The 20,240-nt window shown below is 43.7% G+C and overlaps 1 protein-coding gene across 1 annotated transcript in view; it reads left to right on the plus strand.

Annotated features, from left to right (window-relative positions):
• The first annotated feature begins 319 nt into the window (after positions 1-319).
• ROR1 (receptor tyrosine kinase like orphan receptor 1) overlaps positions 320-20,240 on the plus strand; it is a 308,028-nt gene continuing 288,107 nt past the window's right edge. The window contains exon 1 of the mRNA XM_073643816.1: positions 320-639. Within this exon, the coding sequence (XP_073499917.1) occupies positions 546-639 (94 nt within the window). The 5' untranslated portion in view covers positions 320-545. The remainder of the gene's footprint in view (positions 640-20,240) is intronic.

Raw genomic sequence — 20,240 nt, forward strand, 5'->3', positions numbered from 1 at the left:
AGGAGCATTATAGATTTATTTAGACTTTTTTTTCAAAAATGACTTTAGGTATGGACAACCCCTTTATATGGCTTACAGATACCCACAGCACTACACTCCCTACAATGAACAGTTACTGACTTGTGAGATATGACAGTTTCCTTTCCTTGCTGATTGTTTCCATTTCCCACGATTGTTACATTTGTTATTTGTTTACATAACACTTGTTTATAGTGTGCGGGGACCGAGGATGCCATTAGCGGTGTCGGCCGCCAGGTGGCGCTGCGCGCTTTGCTCCTCTGAGTTCTGCGCTGTTTGCCCGGCAGAGAGTTTTGGAAAGTGACAAGTGAAGGGGGGCTGAGAAAGTTTAGGCAGAGGAGGCAGAGAGTAGCAGCAGCTCCGACCTCTCAGAGCCTCCGGGATCTCTGTCTCCGTGCACTTCATCAGCAGAGAGGAGCTGTGCTGCCCCAGGAGCTCTGAAAACTCCCCTCACCAAGAGGGGCGTCCCAGGGGCATCAGGGACCCGCAACCAGGCTCTGAGGAGGATTTCTAGCAGGATCCCAGGGATGTACCCGGGCAGGCAGCGGCGGGGATGCGCCTGGTGCTCACTGCTGCTCATTGTTTTGCTGGACATTGGCATGAGGGGACACAGGACTCAAGGTAGGACCCGCACCCTAATTATGGCAGGGAGGAGGGGGGGACTGCTGTGATGCCAGGCTCTGGGATAAAGATTCATCTAAGTCTGTGTCTAGAAATCTCCATACAAGGGTCAGTCATATGATGGAGCATGGATGGGGGAAGCCTGGTCACTGGCATGAAAGGGGTCACATACTTATCTATAACCCTATAGTAAAGGGGGCAGTCATGTGAATGGGTCACTTACTTATATATAACCCTATAGTAAATAGGGCAGTCATATGATGGGGGTCACTTCTCTATAACCCGATAGTAAAGGGGACAGTCATGTGATGGGGTCACTTATCTATAATAAAGGGGGCAGTCATGTGAAGGGGTCACTTATCAATAACCCTATAGTAAAGGGGGCAGTCATGTGAATGGGTCACTTACTTATATATAACCCTATAGTAAATAGGGCAGTCATATGATGGGGGTCACTTCTCTATAACCCGATAGTAAAGGGGACAGTCATGTGATGGGGTCACTTATCTATAATAAAGGGGGCAGTCATGTGAAGGGGTCACTTATCAATAACCCTATAGTAAAGGGGGCAGTCATGTGAAGGGGTCACTTACTTTTCTATAACCCCAGTAGTAAAAGGGGCAGTCATGTGATGGGGGGGGGTCACTTATTTATCTATAGTAAAGGGGGCAGTCATGTGAAGGGATGACTTATATATAACCCTATAGTAAAGGGGGCAGTCATGTGATGGGGGTCACTACTCTATAACCCTATAGTAAAGGGGGCAGTCGTGAAGGAGTCACTTATCTATAATAAAGGGGGCAGTCATGTGATGGGGGGTCACTTATTTATCTATAGTAAAGGGGGCAGTCATGTGAAGGGGTGACTTATATATAACCCTATAGTAAATGGGGCAGTCATGTGATGGGGGTCACTACTCTATAACCCTATAGTAAAGGGGGCAGTCGTGAAGGAGTCACTTATCTATAATAAAGGGGGTAGTCATGTGAAGGGGTCACTTATCTATAACCCTATAGTAAAGGGGGCAGCCATATGATGGATGTCAATTCCTTATCTATAACCCTAGAGTAAAGGGGATAATCATGTGATGGGGGTCACTTACTTATCTATAACCCCTATAGTAAAAGGGGCAGTCATGTGATGTGGTCACTTATCTATAACCCCTGTAGTAAAGGGGGCAGTTAGCTTTGGGTATATGGGGTCAAACGTGAACTCTCCTATATTACAGGGGTCAGTTATGATCTGTCTTGTGAGGGTGGGGGAAGGGTCCCTGATATAGAAATGTATAATCCTATAGTAAAGGGGGCAGTCATATGATGGGACATGTGGAAGGGCTGCCATGATTGGGCAGATGGTGTCAAAAGTGGAGTGTTGGGGGGGGCACAAATAAAGAAGCATTTTATCCTATAGAAAATGGGGCAGTCGTGATTAGGTTTATTGGGTCATTCATATAAATAAATAAGTGTAATAAGGGTCATTCATCTGATAATCACATACAGAGGGGCTGTTCTATAATAGGACAAGTGGGGGCCACTGATACATAGAACTGGATAAGTCCTATGTATTTAGGGGATAATATATAGGATTGCGCATGTTGGGGGTCAATCACATATAGAAATGATGAGTGCTATAATAAAAGAGTCATGGGATAGGGAATGCATGTGTGGGGGGCTACTCACATATAGGAGTGGGCAATGTGTGCGGTGGAAACGGTAACTTGTTACGACCTTATTGACGCCCTGAGGCTCCGAGATTCAATGAAAATGTCTATAATTGCTGTAATCGTTCTACAAGGTGTCGTGTGATTTATGTATCTGGCGCTGAGGACAAGTCTGCACCTTTTGGGTGAGGCCGGCACCTTGGCTGAAGAGCTTACAATCTATAGAGTGATGGAGGGACTGCGGCTGTTGGTCCGGTGCAGTCAGTGATGGAGTTTTTGGTAGAGACTCTGGATCTCCTGTATCCGCTATTGTAGCCTCAGTTTTTTTCTGAATCCACGTTTTTTTTTTTTTTTTATCAAGTTTATCAAGTATGTTGCAATCTGTATGAGAAATAAGTAACAATGTTGCGACTGATATCCGAGCCCCCTTAAAACCAATACGGTGGATATTCGGACCGCCATGTTTCCTGACAACTTTCTTCTTTCCCATCTGTCTTCCGCAGGTTATTTGTTATTTGTTGTAACACAGATGATGACAGACACAGCGTCTCTATGTCCTGGGGGTCCGGGAGGTACAAGCCCCCAGACGCCTTCTTACAGCAGCAGATATTTATAATCGTCCATGTGTTTTTCATCTGCTCCAGTCTGAACAGTGGTGACAGAGACAGATAGAGGTGTGGGGATCCTGCGCAGGACGGTTGTCAGCAGGAACATGGCAGATAACCTTCATGGATAGATGGCGGTTAATGAGGAGGGTGATGGAGGGGCTGAAGGTTGACACCATTGTAATGCGGAGTTAATGGGGCTGGCATAGATCTGGGGAAAAACTAATAGGAAGATCTCAGGCATTTCTTCTGGCCCTACAGGGGGTAAAAAGGCATAAAAGAGGCCGATATGACCCCGCTGGGTCGGCTTTTGAAGGCTGTTGCATTAATCTGCATGAGATGACAGAGCATGGCACAGCTGCCCGGGGCCTGATACACATGCCAGCCCATTAAACCTTCTTCTACATTCAGCCCAGTCTGGCATGGTGATCATGGCAGCCACAACAGAGTTTTCTGGCCAGAAACTTTAGATTTCTCACTTTTGCATCTTCTCAACCTGGTGCCCCAACTGCTTCACCCAGATGTCACCCCAAATACTCTGTCCTGAGTGCCACCCAGCGCCCCCAAATCCCATGCTGGAGACATAAACCTATAGCCACCCCAAAATAATATTACCATGCAGATAGTGGCACAAATAGTAGCCCAATGGTGGACCCAGAAGAAAGAGGGCCCCTGTGCAAGAACAGTCCACGGGCCCCTCTTTGTGTCTGTGACAGGACCTGCTGGCTGCAGGTGGTAGTGGCCCCCTTACCTGTTGGGCCCCTGTAATACTGCACAGGTGGCACCAATTATATGTCCGCCCCTGTATTGGCCCCAGCAATAATGGTGCTAAGCATTAGTGCCTCCCAAATTAACTTGCCAAATAGATAGTATCCCCGATAGTGCCATCCAAAAATAATTTTGTTCAGAAGAGATTGCCCTCAGTCAGTGCCCACCTAATCCAACCAGAATGCCCCTATAGTACCTAGAAGTGTTTATTTACTTTGTGTGCCCCCAAAATGGAGTGTCCCCATAGTCTCAGGCAGTGTGTCCCCAACAATAAGTTTCCACTTAGTGCCCCCCAGATAATATTTCCATCTAGTTTGCCCCCAAAGTGTGCACTAGTGTCCCCACAGATATTTTTTTTGCCGATTGCCCCCTTAGTGCCAACAGAGTGTCCATTGTAATAGGAACAACAGTGTCCCCAAAATAACTTTTCTAGTATAATTCTCCCAAAGTTTTCTTGACTTTACAAGTGACCACATAGTGACCCCCCCAAAAAAATAATTGTATTAGAGCAAAGTAACACCACTAAAAGTGCCCCAAAGTGTTTTGCCAAGTGCCCCCAAACGTAGATCAGTGCGTAACCCTGCATTCATTCATTAGATTTCGGGGGTCCGAATACTGACGGCAACTTTGCCAATCAGTTTTTTAAAAAGTATGTTCTCATTTGCTGCTCGTGATGCCATGTCCACTGCTGCAGAGGTGGTCACATCCTCCGCGCCCAGATAACCGCAGGGCGGCAATTTTGGAGAAGCCTCCGATAGCCTGTGCCGGTGCTGTAATGGTTTTTACCCAGAGACATATAACCTAGGGCGCCTCCCAGACCGGATCTTGGCAATTGATCTTTTATATAACATCTGCGCCCCCCCACCGTGCCCCCACACTGCCCCCCTCATTCCTAAACATAGGGCAGAATTTATGTTATGGGATTGTCCATGTGCTAAGTTGTATGGCTGCGCTAATCCCGCTGTTTAGGAGACGTCAGGGTAAAGCATACACCCGGTGATTGATGGCGGCCGCACTATATACCTGCTGCTCTGCCGGCTACTTTTTAATTTTTTTTCCTGTATTTGGGATTTTTTGAAGAAATTGCAGTTTCTTCTTCTTTAGAAGATAAGTTATCTGGGCAGATACTGTGTGAATGGAGGACACACAGCGGCGCCGCCGCTTATCTGCCCACTTCTGACCAATGACCTTTGTTTAAGCGCCTGATTAATGGCCGTATCCTTAGTAATAAGTCGCCCTCCGATATCTGGATTAATTGCAGAAGCTGACCCCTAACAAGGCGGTGAGGACCGGTCACTGCCACTGTGCAGAGCAGGAAAATTAGGAAAATCCAAACCCCTCAGCAAATATTTATTGGGTGTATTATTCCCACATATCGTATTATCGCCCCGATATTGGAGATGTCTCCGGTGCGCTGCTATTAGTTGTATCTTTATAGATGATGGTGGCGATATCGCACCCCCTGCCCGTGTGCTGGGTGACCACCTGCTCCATACTAAGGTTTCACTGGTATGTGTTGGTCACCTTCTAAGTGCAATACATATGAGGCACAGATAGTGCTGTCTCCTTGTCTCTTCCTGTAAATGAAGTAGGTACATGGATAGTACTGTTACTCTGTAAATGACAGAAAGTACTGCCTTCCTGCTTCTTCCTGTGAGTGATGAAGTCTTTATATAAATTACATAGGCACATAAAGCACTACCTCTCTATAAAGGACATAGGCACAGATACTACCAACTCCTTGTTTTTCTTATATAAATTGTGAAGTTTTAGATAGTACTACTGTCCATTTTCTCTATATCAATGATGTAGGCACAGATAGTACCACCTCCCCGTCTCTCTATAAAAATGATGTAGATCTAGCTGGCACTTCCTTCCTGTCTCTCTATGTAAATGATGTAGGCACAGATAGTACTGCCTCTCTGTCTCTCTATATAAATGAATTAGGTACAGAAAGTACTGCCTCCCTGTCTCTCTATGTAAATTATTTAGGTACAAATTTCACTGTCTCTCTGAACAAATGTAGTTACAGATAGTACTGCCTTCCTTTCTCTATGAATAAATGGTGTAAATACAGATAATACTTCCTTCTTGTCTCTCTATTTAAAAAAAAAAATGATGTAGGCACAGATACTACTGCCTCCCTGTCTCTCATTATAAATGAATTATGTATGGTAGTGCTTCCTTCCTGTCTCTCTATATTAATTATTTAGGTGCAGATAGTATTACCTTCCTGTCTCTCTGAATTAATTATGAAGCTACAGATAGTACTTACTTGCTGTCTCTGTATGTAAATTATGTAGGCACAGATAGTACTGCCTCCTTGTCACTCTACATAAATGATGTAGATACAGATAGTACTGCCTACCTGACTTTTATATAAATGATGTAGGTTCTGATAATTTTGCCTCTCTGTCTCTCTATACAGTTGATATGGTCACAGATAGTACTGCCTCTTTGTCTCTCTCAAAATTATGTGAAGACAGTCATGATGAGAGCAAGATCGAGGATCCCTTAGCGCCAGTAGGGAACTCAAGCAGGCAGGCTGTGGTCCTGCTGACAGGGGCGGATGTAAAATCCCTGGCGGTGTGCTTGCATGGTGCACCACCTCCCACCATGCAAGACCGCAATCTTACCTGTCAGTCCATGCTGCACTCTTTGCTCCAGTACCTGCTCTGTCCATGTCTCTTGTCTGATTGCTTAGGGCGTCGGCGCGTCTTTCTGCTTGTTTCTTATAGCTACTGTGTGCACAGTCCTAATGCATCCCCAGCCTATTGCTGTGAGTCACTGGATACTTAAATCCCCTCCACCCAGTAGGAGGTGCCTGAGCAACACTTTCTTACAGTCTGTTCTGTGCAACTGTGAGCTGCCAGGTCCTGTCCTGACTCTAGTCTGTTTCCGCCTCCCTGGGGGCTGAGTACCCAGGGCCTCTACCTGTACCTGTGACTTCTAGTCTGTTTCCGCCACCCTGGGGGCCGAGTACCCAGGGCCGCTACCTGTATCTCTGACTTCTAGTCTGTTTCCGCCACCCTGGGGGCTGAGTTCCCAGGCTCGTTCCTGTATCTTGTTCCCGGTTCAGTTCCTGTCTGAACAGTGTCCTAGCCCGTTACCTGTTTGTCTCTATGTCCGAACCTTCCCTTTTCCTGCAGTGTCTGAACCTGCACCTAACTCCAACTCTTTGTCTCTGTACTTCTGTTTGTGAGTTTTGTGTCCACTCACTACTTCATTGTAAGTACCTTGTGTGTATCTGGTTCTGCTTGTCCCCTTTCCCTTCCTCCGTATCTACCTCCTGTGTTCTAACCATCTTCCTGTATTTTCCAGTCTGTTCCATGTGAACAGAGCCCTGTCCTGTCTGCCTGCACCTTCTGGTCTGTTCTGCTCTGCTTGTTGACCGCACCCGCGGTTCCACTCTGCTCGTTCACCGCACTTGCAGCTCCGCTCTGCTTGTTCACCACTCCGGCGGTTTTGCTCCGCTCTGCTTGTTCACCGCTCCGGCGGTTTTGCTCCGCTCTGCTTGTTTACCGCGCCTGCGGTTTTGCTTAGCTCTGCTTGTTCACCGTGCCTGCGGTTTTGCTCCGCTCTGCTTGCTCACCGCACCTGCGGTTTTGCTCCGCTCTGCTTGTTCTCCGCACCTGCGGTTTTGCTACGCTCTGCTTGCTCACCGCACCTGCAGTTTTGCTACGCTCTGCTTGTTCACCGCATCTGCGGTTTCGCCTTGCTCTGTTTGCTCACCGGTCGGCGCTCTGCTTGTTCACCGCATCTGCGGTTCGGCTCTGCTCTGCTGTCCACTGCACCTGTGGCTCCGTTCCTGTGTCCCAGTCTGAACTGGTCCCTATCCTACCTGCGTTCCTACCTGCCAGTACCCGCCTGTCTGCATACCAGCCGTGCCTGCCAGTGCCCACCTGTCTGCATACCAGCCATGTCTGCCAATACCCACCTGTCTTCATACCAGCTGTGCCAGCCAGTACCCACCTGTCTGTATACCAGCCTAACCTGCCTGTTCCTGCATTCCCCGGTGTGGGTCAACAGCTGTGACCGGGGTCTGACCTGGAGTAGCACCTCGTCCCTCTGCTCGGTTCCTCCCTGGTTCACAGAGTCGACTGAGCCGCCGTGTGACCTTGGTCGGACCGAGTTGATACTTAGTTACGCCCCTCCAGGCACTCCTTGGTTCATGGTCCAGTGGGATCACTAATCACGCTCACGCCAGTCAGTCCGGGCGCGAGCGTAACAGCGGATAGAGAAGACCACGGTGCAGTTACAGTGTGCAGACTCCTGCTCCCCCAGCACTCACAGCTGGGAGACACGTACTCCAGGTTCGGAGTACGGATCTATCCACTTTAGCACCGATTTTCTCCATGAAGTGAGAGCGATTGACCCTATTACAAAATGTGTTCAAATTACATTTCCAGTTTAAAAATTGAAAACAAATAAAGGTTTAGTGAATCGTTTCTTTTTATGGTGCATAATTCTGATTGATGTCATAGTGCAGCAATAAATATAATGCAAAGAACCAAGACGGTTCCCAGGGCTGAGCTGTGAATGGTGATGGACATGGCTTAATGTGACACCTCGGGGTTGGGTCGTCACCAGACTGGGCTGTTTGCACGGATGGGGCCCTGCGTCTGCTCTCAGCCTAATCTAATTTAATGAGGTTTAGTTGGGTTGAGTAAATATCAGATAAAGAGTCACAGTTAATTATCGCTCATTAATACCTGCTGATAATCAGGGTGGGGTGGGGGGGGGGGGGGGTCGGTGTACACATATATTGCACATAGAACTCTGCCTAAAGCCAGACGGCAATAAAACAGATAATTGCCTCCATTCTACATCTGTACATCATAGTGTGGGGGACACCACCTGAAATAGGATGTGCCGCTGCTACAAGGCTTTTCTGTTATAGAAGTGTCCAAATGGCTGTCTGCAGTCTTCATATTGTTGTCACCTGTCACCACTTTTTCGACTACGTAAAAATGATAACCCAGTGATGTGAGTTGCCTCTTTGTGCCGATGCTGCCATGCCGATGGCAACCACCATATGTAGCCCACCACCCCAAAGTTGCAAAGCCGTGCCTTGCAGATGAGAGCAGTGCGGTGGTATTTTTTTGCCCCTTTTTGGTTCTGGTGTTTGGACTCTATGGCTCCAATTCATCAAAGTGTTTTCATCAGAATTCTGGTGTAAAACACCTTCAAAGGTAGCAACATTTTTCTGCAATGTAAAGTTGTGCAAACATTTTCTGTGTGACTTTTGGCGTTCATATGCAGGTCCTGGCCGGCCCTGCCAAAATGAGAGGAGCTGGGGTGGGACAGATGGGCTGAGGAGAAGCCGGACAAATTAAAGTGATGTAAATGATGGCAGAAATATGCGCAGCCCCTGGAGGAAGTAACGTTTCTGGCGAGGTGCAGTGAGGTGATGTCACAGCTCACCCCCTCCTGCACACTAACTGATAACACCTCTACAGTGGGTACGGAAAGTATTCAGACCCCTTTATATTTTTCACTCTTTGTTTCATTGCAGTTATTTGGTAAATTCTAAAAAGTTCATTTTTTTTTCTCATTAAAGTCCACTCTGCACCCCATCTTGACTGAAAAAAAAACAGAAATGTAGAACTTTTTGCAAATTTATTAAAAAAGAAAAACTGAAATATCACATGGTCATAAGTATTCAGACCCTTTGCTCAGTATTGAGTAGAAGCCCCCTTTTGAGCTAGTACAGCCATGAGTCTTCTTAGGAATGATGCAACACGTTTTTCACACCTGGATTTGGGGATCCTCTGCCATTCTTCCTTGCAGATCCTCTCCAGTTCCTTCAGGTTGGATGGTGAACGTTGGTGGACAGCCATTTTCAGGTCTCTCCAGAGATGCTCAATTGGGTTTAGGTCAGGGCTCTGGCTGGGCCAGTCAGGAATGGTCACACAGTTGTTCTGAAGCCACTCCTTTGTTATTGTAGCTGTGTGCTTAGGGTCATTGTCTTGTTGGAAGGTGAACCTTCCGCCAAGTTTGAGGTCCAGAGTACTCTTGAAGAGGTTTTCATCCAGGATATCTCTGTACTTGGCCTCATTCATGTTTCCTTCAATTGCAACCAGTCGTCCTGTCCCTACATCTGAAAAACACCCCCATAGCATGATGCTGCCACCACCATGTTTCACTGTTGGGATTGTATTGGGCAGGTGATGAGCAGTGCCTGGTTTTCTCCACACATACCGCTTAGAGTTATCACCAAAAAGTTCTATCTTTGTCTCATCAGACCAGAGAATCTTATTTCTCATAGTCTGGGAGTCCTTCCTATGTTTTTGAACAAATTCTATGCGGGCTTTCATATGTCTTGCACTGAGGAGAGGCTTCCGTCGGGCCACTCTGCCATAAGGGCCCAACTGATGGATTGCTGCAGTGATAGTTGACTTTGTAGAATTTTCTCCCATCTCCCTACTGCATCTCTGGAGCTCAGCCACAGTGGTCTTGGGGTTCTTCTTTACCTCTCTCACCAAGGCTCTTCTCCCACTATTGCTCAGTTTGGCTGGACGGCCAGGTCTAGGAAGACTTCTGGTGGTCCCAAACTTCTTCCATTTAAGGATTATGGAGGCCACTGTGCTCTTAGGAACCTTGAGTAATGCAGAAATTCTTTTATAACCTTGACCAGATCTGTGCCTTGCCACAATTCTGTCTCTGAGCTCCTTGGGCAGTTCTTTGAGCTCTCATTTGGTCTGACATGCACTGTGAGCTGTGAGGTCTTATATAGGCAGGTGTGTGCCTTTCCAAATCAAGTCATATCAGTTTAATTAAACACAGCTGGACTCCAATGAAGGAGTAGAACCATCTCAAGGAGGATCACAAGGAAATGGACAGCATGTGACTTAAATATGAGTGTCTGAGCAAAGGGTCTGAATACTTATGACCATGTGATATTTCAGTTTTTCTTTTTTAATAAATTTGCAAAAATTTCTACATTTCTGTTTTTTTCAGTCCAGATGGGGTGCAGAGTGTACTTTAATGAGAAAAAAAAATGAACTTTTTAGAATTTACCAAATGGCTGCAATGAAACAAAGAGTGAAAAATTTAAAGGGGTTTGAATACTTTCCGTACCCACTGTATATACAGTAAATAGCACAGGATCCACCATTCACAATAGGTGATGTCACAGCTCACCTCCTCCTCTTGTACAATGACTGATAACACCTCTATATACAGTATATAACACAGGATCCAACATTCACGATAGGTGATGTCACAGCTCACCTCCTCATCCTCCTGTAGAATAACTGATAACACCTCTATATACAGTAGATAACACAGGATCCACCAATCACAATAGGTGATGTCACAGCTCACCCCCTGAGGAAGCAATATACGTGACACGCGCGTTGGGGTGCTGGATAATGTGGTAGCCTTTAACATGGCACATGGTTGGTAATACAATGTTCTATCTGAATATAATATGTCTACTATATACCTGAATATAATATGCTAACTATTTGCTATGGTATATAAATGCTTAATATAGCACTGCATTGGGATGCAGGACAGTGTGGCAATCTATATGGTTGATCAGACAATGTTCTATCAAATATAATTAACTGATCTCTACCATGGTATATATTTGTTGACTAAACAGTGTATAGAATATTATGATGTATACAACCTAACTTTTAAAAAAACTTAGAAGGATTTCTTTGTTTAAAATGAATCTATATGTGGTATGATGATCTAATTATTGTTCTGATTTGGGACACTTGATCTGTGACCCTCTATATTTCTAATTAATTATTGCTTTGATTCAAGACATCTAACGTGTAACCTTCTATATTCTTATGTGTATAACCATTGAGACTTATGGCTATTTATATGTCTTAGGCTATATATATATATACCACATTGCCCGGAAGGGTTTTAAATGTTTTTATGGGCATAATGAAGAATTTTTAAAGATACTATCACTTTTCTGCTTGCTGTGATTTAATAAAAGTACTGATTAAATACGAATGAATATGATTATTTTATATAATATATTTTTGATATCAAAAAAGGAGATACATTAATAGACACCTCCTGTACAATTGCTGACAACACCTCTATATACAGTATATAACACAGGATCCACCAATCACAATAGGTGATGTCACAGCTCACCCCCCCTCCCTTCACAATGACCTTTGTACACGCTCATTAGATGATTCAATACAAAAGCTAGGGCTAGGGTTGGTTTTTTGTCATTACTACTAAAGCCCCCGTCTCACATAGCGAGATCGCTAGCAAGATCGCTGCTGTGTCACGGTTTTGGTGACGCAACAGCGACCTCACCAGCGATGTCGCTATGTGTGACACTTTGCTGCGATCAGGCCCCTGCTGTGAGGTCGCTGATCGCTGCAAAGTGTCCTGGACCATTTTTTGGTCGTTGCCCTCCCGCTGGTCAGCACACATCGCTGTGTGTGACCAGCGGGAGCAGAGATCAGGCTGGTAACCATGATAAACATCGGGTTACTAGGGGCACACGCGCACCTAGTAACCCGTTGTTTATCATGGTTGCGAGCCTGCTAAAGTGAGCGGTAACCTCCCGCTCACTGTAGCAGAGTGGTAACCATGATAAACAACGGGTTACTAGGTGCGCGTGTGCCCCTAGTAACCCTATGTTTATCATGGTTACCAGCCTGCTCCTGCTTCAGCGGGCTGGTAACCAGGAACAGGACATCGTGGAAAGATTCTTTCCACGATGTCGCTGCTCCCCTGATCGTTGGTGAGCCTGCCTGTTTGACAGCTCACCAGCGACCACATAGCGACGCAGCAACGATCCCTGACAGGTCGTATCTTTGTCGAGATCGTTGCAGCGTCGTTAAGTGTGACGGGGCCTTAATGTCCAAGTGGATTTCCTGAACAATCAGGAAGTTAGACTCTATAAAAGCAAGAAAATAGCAAGATTTCTAGTCTTTATTTTAAATAAAGATTGTGATATGGAAATGACAAACATTACCGAAAAAAAAATGAACTCAAAAACCTGATAGGCTATGTGCGCACGATGCGTTTTTGATGCGTTTTTGCGGCGGTTATTACACCGCGGAAACTCTACAAAAACGCTTGTTAATAGGTCTGCCAGCTATAGCAATGGTAATCCTGAAACAATAGGACTTTTTCTGATAATTGCTTCCTTTTAAGAATGCCAGCAAGCGGAGATCTTAAGAATAGTAAGGAATTGAAGTACTAAATATATGAGAAAGTTGCCGAACTTTTCATTCTAGAAAGATGCTATCATTTCCCATGCCCTGCAAAGATTTATTTATTGCAGTGGAGGCAGAAAATGCATCAAAGCCTCTGTGTGTGAATATCAGCATTATCAATCAGGACAATATGGGGTCACGTCTCCACTGGCAGCAGTGTATGGCGGCTACGCTCACTCCGGGATTCTTCTGTGGATTGTGGCAGCGGCCGTGGTCCTGAGAATGAAGCAGATCTGGCACGTTCCTCTTGAACCGGCTGACGACTGCCATGCATCTTATAACACAGACTGAAAGAAAGCAACACATTTTACTCGCCGCAAGTCAAATCTTACTAAATAAACAAAGACTCGAGACAGAACAATTCTCCCCTTTATGTGCGGAGTCGGCCGCTATGTTTCCCTGTCCTATGTTGTGTCTTACTCCCTGCCCGTCCTGCTCTGTTTTTCCACTTAAATGGACCTGAAGTTACCCGCAAACTGTAAAAATAAACTCCTGCGTCGCCTCAAAATTACATTTGCAAAACGAAAAGCACAATAGTATTTTGTGTTCACCTTATGAGATCTCGATGTTGGCTTTAGGTTGGCCTGATGGCGCTAGGTCGGGGTTTTGGCAACGGTGGCGGACTACAAGTACTGATAGGTCAGTTGTCAAAGTATAATAGAAAACTTGGTTCTAATGTTGTCATCTAGCCGGGTTTTTGGAATGGTGACTGAAGACAATGGGCTGACTACTTAATGGGCCACTCCATGAATCAATAGTACAAATACAGTATAAGACACTTTGTAATACATCTTATCAGAGAATTTTGCTTTGCCAGCCATTTTTTTTCTCCTCCCCTCATCTCTTGAACTCATCATTCACTCTTATGATAAGATGGACTGCCAGCTAACTGAGAGATCAGATTACGGCTTCCTATAGAAAGGCATGGAGCAGGAGTAGGAGGAGGGTGGAGCTAGATTCACAGCTTCACAGATAAGTACTGCTGTATGTTCTCCATGCTGCTGCTTTCTAGTAAGTGTTTATCTCACTCCAGAGCTGGATTCACAACTACACTGCTCAGTACTGTTGTATAATATTATTCACACTCCTGCCTTCTAACCAATGTTTATCTCACCCCAGAGCTGGATTCTCAGCTACACTGCTCATGTCTGCTGTATAATCTTCTCCATGCTGCTATTTTCTAGCCAATAATTAGCTCACTCCAGAGCTGGATTCACAACTACACTGCTCAGTACTGCTGTGTAATGTTCTTAATGCTGCTGTTTCTAGCCAATGTTTATCTCACTGCAGAGTTTTGTATTCACAGCTACACTGCTTAGTGCTGCTGTATATTATTGTCCATGCTGTGGCTTTCTAGTCAATGTTTATCTCACTCCATAGCTGGATTCACAGCTACAATGCTGAGTACTGCAGTACAATCTTCTCCATGCTGCTACTTTATAGCCAATGTTTATCTCACCCCAGAGCTGGATTACTTTCTACCATGCTAAGTACTTCTGTATACTGTCTATGCTGCTTCAGAACCTGTGCTACATAGAGACAGGAGAGCGGGAATCCATCTTTTCTCTGTGTGCTGAGAGATATCATAGTGGCTATTCTCCATTCACTAGCTCAGAGACAGCTGAAAATTAGAGATAAGCGTCTGCAGAGAAAAAAAAATTAAGGCACAAGTCTTATGATGGCCAGAAATTGTGTTATTCTTCACGTACACACCTGATAGTTTATTCTGAAAAAAAAAGACAGGTATACTATAAGTGACTATTGTTAAACCAATAACCCCCTAAAAATATTGGCAGTAAAAAGGTCAAAGGTTGAAATCCTCTGTTAACCTTTAAGGGATATTTAATTGGTTACCTGAACAAATAAAGGTAAATCACAGGACAACTCCAAAATAATAAACAGATTTTATCTAGAAAAAAGTTCTGAGGGGGAAGGTGCATGACACAAGGATTGAAACAGCACCAATGAGAACATTTATCTGTTATGCCCCGCCCCCGAGGATCCTGCAATAGGCAGAACACATTGTATCAGTTTTACTTGGAGCTTTTCTTTAATTTTGATGAGGATTTACTTAATATTTCACAGATCATATTTATATTTTAAGGACATGCTTATTATCTTGTTTTAGAACTATTATACAGCATATAATAAACTTGTGGGTTTCATTTTTCCTTTGTAGACGTGCCAATGACAGCTCAAAAGAAAAGTGTATTCCCCCTTACCTATAATAGCTTAAACAAAGGATACTTTATGTTTGCCAATGGTCAGGACTGCACTTGATGTTCTTCAGTAGGCCATTCTAGGGGGCGCTATTATTCTAGTCATATAATGTTAGGATTACTATATGCTATAATGTGAATGAAAGAAAAGCTTTATATTGACAACAGGTAACCTAGCAAATAGGTAGAAAAAAACTCCTCTACTCCAATGTTGAAATTTATGAAAATTTCACTATGAAATGGCCTCTAGGTGGCAGTGTTCTGTAACAATTTATATAATTTATAATCTGAGAAAGGGATTAATACAGTATATTCTGGAATTTTACAGCACATCCTCTCTTATTGGCAATCTCTGAAACCATAATTGTGCTGAAATAGTGGTTTTATGATGTTTAAAGGCACAGTACGGCTATAGTACGTGGGTGTGTAGCATTGTCTCCGGTAAATGAATAACTGCAGCTGCAGAATTACACATAGCATGTAATCTATTATTTTACAAGCTGAGCCTGTGCCTAAAAGCACTGTTTTAAGAAAAATCAAAATTACAGGAAACTCCTAAGTACGAGGACGTAGGCAGCTCTGGGAATACAGATCCCTTAATGAGTTAATGTCCTTATTAAGCACAGACACAAAGCCTTTTATCATTAAGACGTTATTACATGACCCAGCAGAGATCCTGGGACCCTTCCTAGTTATTACTGAGCCTTCTACATTCTCTTCCCAAAGGCGTGTTGTTTTCCAAGGCTGTAGGGTCGGGGCAACAAAAGGCCATAGAGAGAAATTTGCTGCGGATCGTATTCCTGGGGACAAATAATTATTTGTAGAGTTTAGAAAACATCAAAAATGTTTTGAAAGTTTATTACTTCATATTAAAAATTCTCTCTGTTCTCAAAAACAGAACTACTTTTTAATACTATAGTTTACAGCTTGTAGCCTTGGTTATTGGCCACCTCTGCAGTCTATCAAAAGTGGTCGGTCTCGTAGGCAAGAAATGCAGCGCTTACAAGCTCTTCAGTGCTCCTGCAAAGGCAACTTCCGTTTGCTTGAAGCCCGGGAAAGCGCACCATTTGGACCAGCCGCACTGCTCTGCAACTGGTCCGAACTGTCAATCATTGGGACTGCCCCCTGTTAAGCAGGAAATTGGGAGACAGAGGAAATAGAAGAGAATAACTATTTTTTTAAGATTTCTGCTTGCTGTAAAAAGTGAACTCAAACATTTTTTTTTTGTAGAGGCCACAATTGGATCCAGTCTAGATCATTTTCTATGGACTCCGAACTAATACGTTGTAACAAAGTTTTAGGATAGGAGAGCATTTGTGACATCCTACAGAAGATTTTCTAGTTGCCCATGAAAAAATGACCAAATTCTGCTTTGGATCTCTAGCCTAGTTTTCAGTTTGCTTCAATGTATCAGTGCAGGCAAAATGTATCAGTTTGAAGTCAACAGTGTTTAAAAAAAATATTTTCTAGTTTGGCTACAAACAAAGCTTCTGTTGTTAGAGTTGAGCAAAACGATTTGCAAAAAACTTTGCAGGACCCTGGTCCACCGGCCATGGACTACCAATGTGCGAATCCTCCCCCAGAGCCTCTTCCTATTAGAAGGCCCGGCGCCATGTCATCATGACGTCGCCCCAGGCCTTCTAATCAGAAGAGGTGCCAGGAATGGTATAGGAGGAGGTTCCCCGGGCTCTGGTCCTGGCAGCCATAGACTATCAACTTTTTGCTCAACTTTATCTGCTGGTAAAGTTCCCTCTCTATAGGTATCCATATTCACTGACAGCAAGCAGAGCAATATATTCACCATTCTCATACTAGTCTGTTCCATTAAGACTCTATTCCAAATATATAGAGAGGTCTGCCTGAGAATTCCTATGAATGATACATTACTAATCACCTCGCGGATCTTTGCCAACCAAAGTATTTTTGCAGATGGCGACATTGGAGAGCGAAGTAGTAAAAGCACTTGACCTTTTTGAGGCGTTACCAATTAGGGGCGATGATCCCCGTATATTGGGACGTCTTTTTCTTTTCCTCAAATGCCTTAGGCAGTTTATGGTTTTCTTAAAAGATCCTATTGTACATTTTTATTTTTCCGTTCTCTATTGTTCCGCGGCCGACACTGCCAAGCGCATCGTCCATACAGGACACGGTCTTTAATATGATATCATGTCTGAGCTTTTGTGCCGTTCTGTTTCCATGTCAGAAATCATTACCGTCAAGAAACCAAATCCTCTGCACCCTCCCGTCTTCCCTTTGGAAGAGATTTTATGTGGGAAAACGCACGGAGCAATCTGCACCGCGCTCCTGACACGTCTGCGATCCACTCTACTCTATCACAGAAGATTTCCTGCAGTTTTGAATGAGAAAATATAACATTTTCAAATCTCACATTTTCTTATGAATAACATTTAAATCGCAAATTAGATCAGGCTGAGGTTTGGCCGTCCGGGGCCGGGAGAAAGTGGTTTCTGCAGAATTGCAGGATGGACGGAATGAAAAGAACGATATTATTTGCAGAATCCAAGTCAAGGAGTAAAGGGCAAGACTGTGCTGAAGATTTTTGGATCTTGGGTTGGGTGGGTGACAAAAGGGTTAGCAAAACAGAAATTGTATTATTAGTGACATTAAAGCTATGTTCACACAGAGTTTTTTTTGCAGAGCTCAAAAACCACGAGTTTTTCAAACTAAAACCACTTAAAGAAAACGCTACTTTTAGGGAGTTTTTCTTTTACTGATGCATTTCCTCAAGTGGTTTTCAAGAGTTTTGGAACAGTTTTTTTTGCATACTTTTAATTGGACACTGCCTAGTTTGGAGAGGTTTCCATCAGGATCCTTTTCAAAGAAGTATATGAACTTTTTATTTTCCTTCAAGCGTTTTTTCAAAACCTCTTCATGAAAAAAAAGCTAAAAAAATTCCTCAAAGTGCATTTCCCATAGAAAAGAATAAGGGTATGTTCACACTAAGTTTTTTTAAGCGTTGTTTTTGCAGAAACTGAACCTGAAGTTCTCCTAATCCTCCTCAAACTACTCAAAACTTCTCAAAAACTTCAGCAAAAAGACTAAGTGTGAACACACACTTATGGCATGTGCACACAACATCTTTTAATCTCAGATACTTTAGCAGTGTTTTTTCTGAAGCAACTTCTTTGGCGCCTGTCCAGGCGACTTTTTTCTGTGGCTTTGAAAACTTAAAAAAAAAGCTCAAAGTTTGAATATGTGAACAGTGAGTTGTTTTTACATTGCAGTGCTCGTTCATTCATTTTTGCCTTTCTTTAGTGCTTTTTCAGGTGGGTTACGAAGTGGAGCTACATGAAAAAGACGTCGTGTTCACATACCCTAATCATTTTTTCAAGAGTTTTGGAGGATGAATTTGGTGAGGATCAGCTAAAAAAAAAAAAAACTTAAAAAAAAAACAAAAACCTCAGTGTGAGCATAGCCTTAGGATGCAGCCAGACGGTGCTCTGGCCCTCTGTGGGTAGGCAGAGTTTCACCCAGGCGGCGAACTGAACTTTTGTGGTCATCCCCTTAAAGTTGAACTCCGCTCATACCCTGGAAATTCAGGTTAGTTAGTCCTTAATCAAACCTTTTCATATGATGAAACCAATATAGTAAATACCGTAAAGAGAAGAAAAATGAAAAAAAATGAATCGCCGCACCTCCCTCTAAAAAGCAATTAAAATGTTGTATACATACCCCAAAATAGCATCAATAAAAACTATAAATCACTCAGCAAAAAAAAGAGCCATAACACAGCTCCATCAGCAGAATAATAATAAAAATAATAATTATGGGTCTCAGATTTTTTTTTTTAATTTCTGAATTTTTTTTAGCCGCTATAATCACGCTGAATCCTATTGCCAGGTCCTTTTTGCCGCACAATGAACGCCGTAAGAACAAAATAAAAATAAATAAATAAAAAAACAATGGCGGAATTGGGTTTTATTTTTCAATTCAATTTTTTGCCTTTATATGATAAAGTGAACGGTGTCGTTCAAAACTACAAAAAATCAAGCCCTCGTATGGATATGTAGATGGAAAAATTGCCATTCATGAAGGAATTAAAGGGATTGTCTCCCAACTTAGGTGATTACAAAGAGCATGTTTCACTCTGGAGGACCCAGGACGTTCCTACATTATGACAACACCTCATTGATTGTGATAGGAGACGTGTAATACCTCATATCTCCTGTGAAAGTGCTGTTGGGGGGATAAATACCATAGAGTTCTGTGGTGATTGAAGTTGTGCTAGCTAAAACTGGAGGAGGTTGTAATATGGACTCTAAAGTGCGGAAATCTGACATTTGTGGCACATAGGGAACGCTTTCCATGTAACAGTAATGGTGAATCAGAAATGTGTCCTAAAAATCATGTGGTTTCTGTCACGGTACTGTCACTTCCCTGTGAGTGAGAAGTGGCTGCAATCAATCAATAATGCCCTCACCCTTAATTGCTGATCAATTACATTTTTTATATAAAAAAAAAACCCAAAAACTAAAATTATAAGTGAATTCAAGCCTTCAATTCTCCATACATGTCTGCCATGTTGTGCTCTGTTGCCATAGTAACCATAGAAATCCCTGGACAGCGGCCATTGTAAGGATTTCTAGGCAGCCAGAAACCTCCCGGCCTATGAAAAGGCAACTACCTCTGGGGTCCCCGGCTCCGGCCGCCATCACTGGATCCGATTCACACTACCTTACAACGTGCTGGCCCTCTGCTGCCGAGTCACATGAGAGTGTCCCGTCATCTCAGACCACCAGCGTCAGGGAGGCTGAGCGGCCATTTCTTTACCGCCGGGATATTTTTTATACGTGACAATTTAAGAGGGTACACAATCTGGGCAGGTTCATCCGTCCTGTGAATATTTACTCGTTTTTCAGTGGAGTTTTCCCCACGTTCCGGAAGAATCGGCCTCAGCGGGGACCAAATCTGTACCAGCCCCGACCACCATGTGCCCAGGACATTAAGAATATACAAGAAATACCTATAGAAATAGAAAGAATTCAGCAAATACAATAATACAGTGCGGCCGTGCGGGCATCTATAAGATATATGAGTTAGATGGTGCGTCTATCCATCTATCTATTATCTATCATCTATCTATTATCTATCATCTATCTATTATCTATCTATCATCTATCTA

This window comes from Phyllobates terribilis, unplaced genomic scaffold, assembly GCF_046119375.1.
Source record: "Phyllobates terribilis strain yellow unplaced genomic scaffold, ASM4611937v1 Scaffold_8__6_contigs__length_399053987, whole genome shotgun sequence".
Classification (NCBI taxonomy): domain Eukaryota; kingdom Metazoa; phylum Chordata; class Amphibia; order Anura; family Dendrobatidae; genus Phyllobates; species Phyllobates terribilis.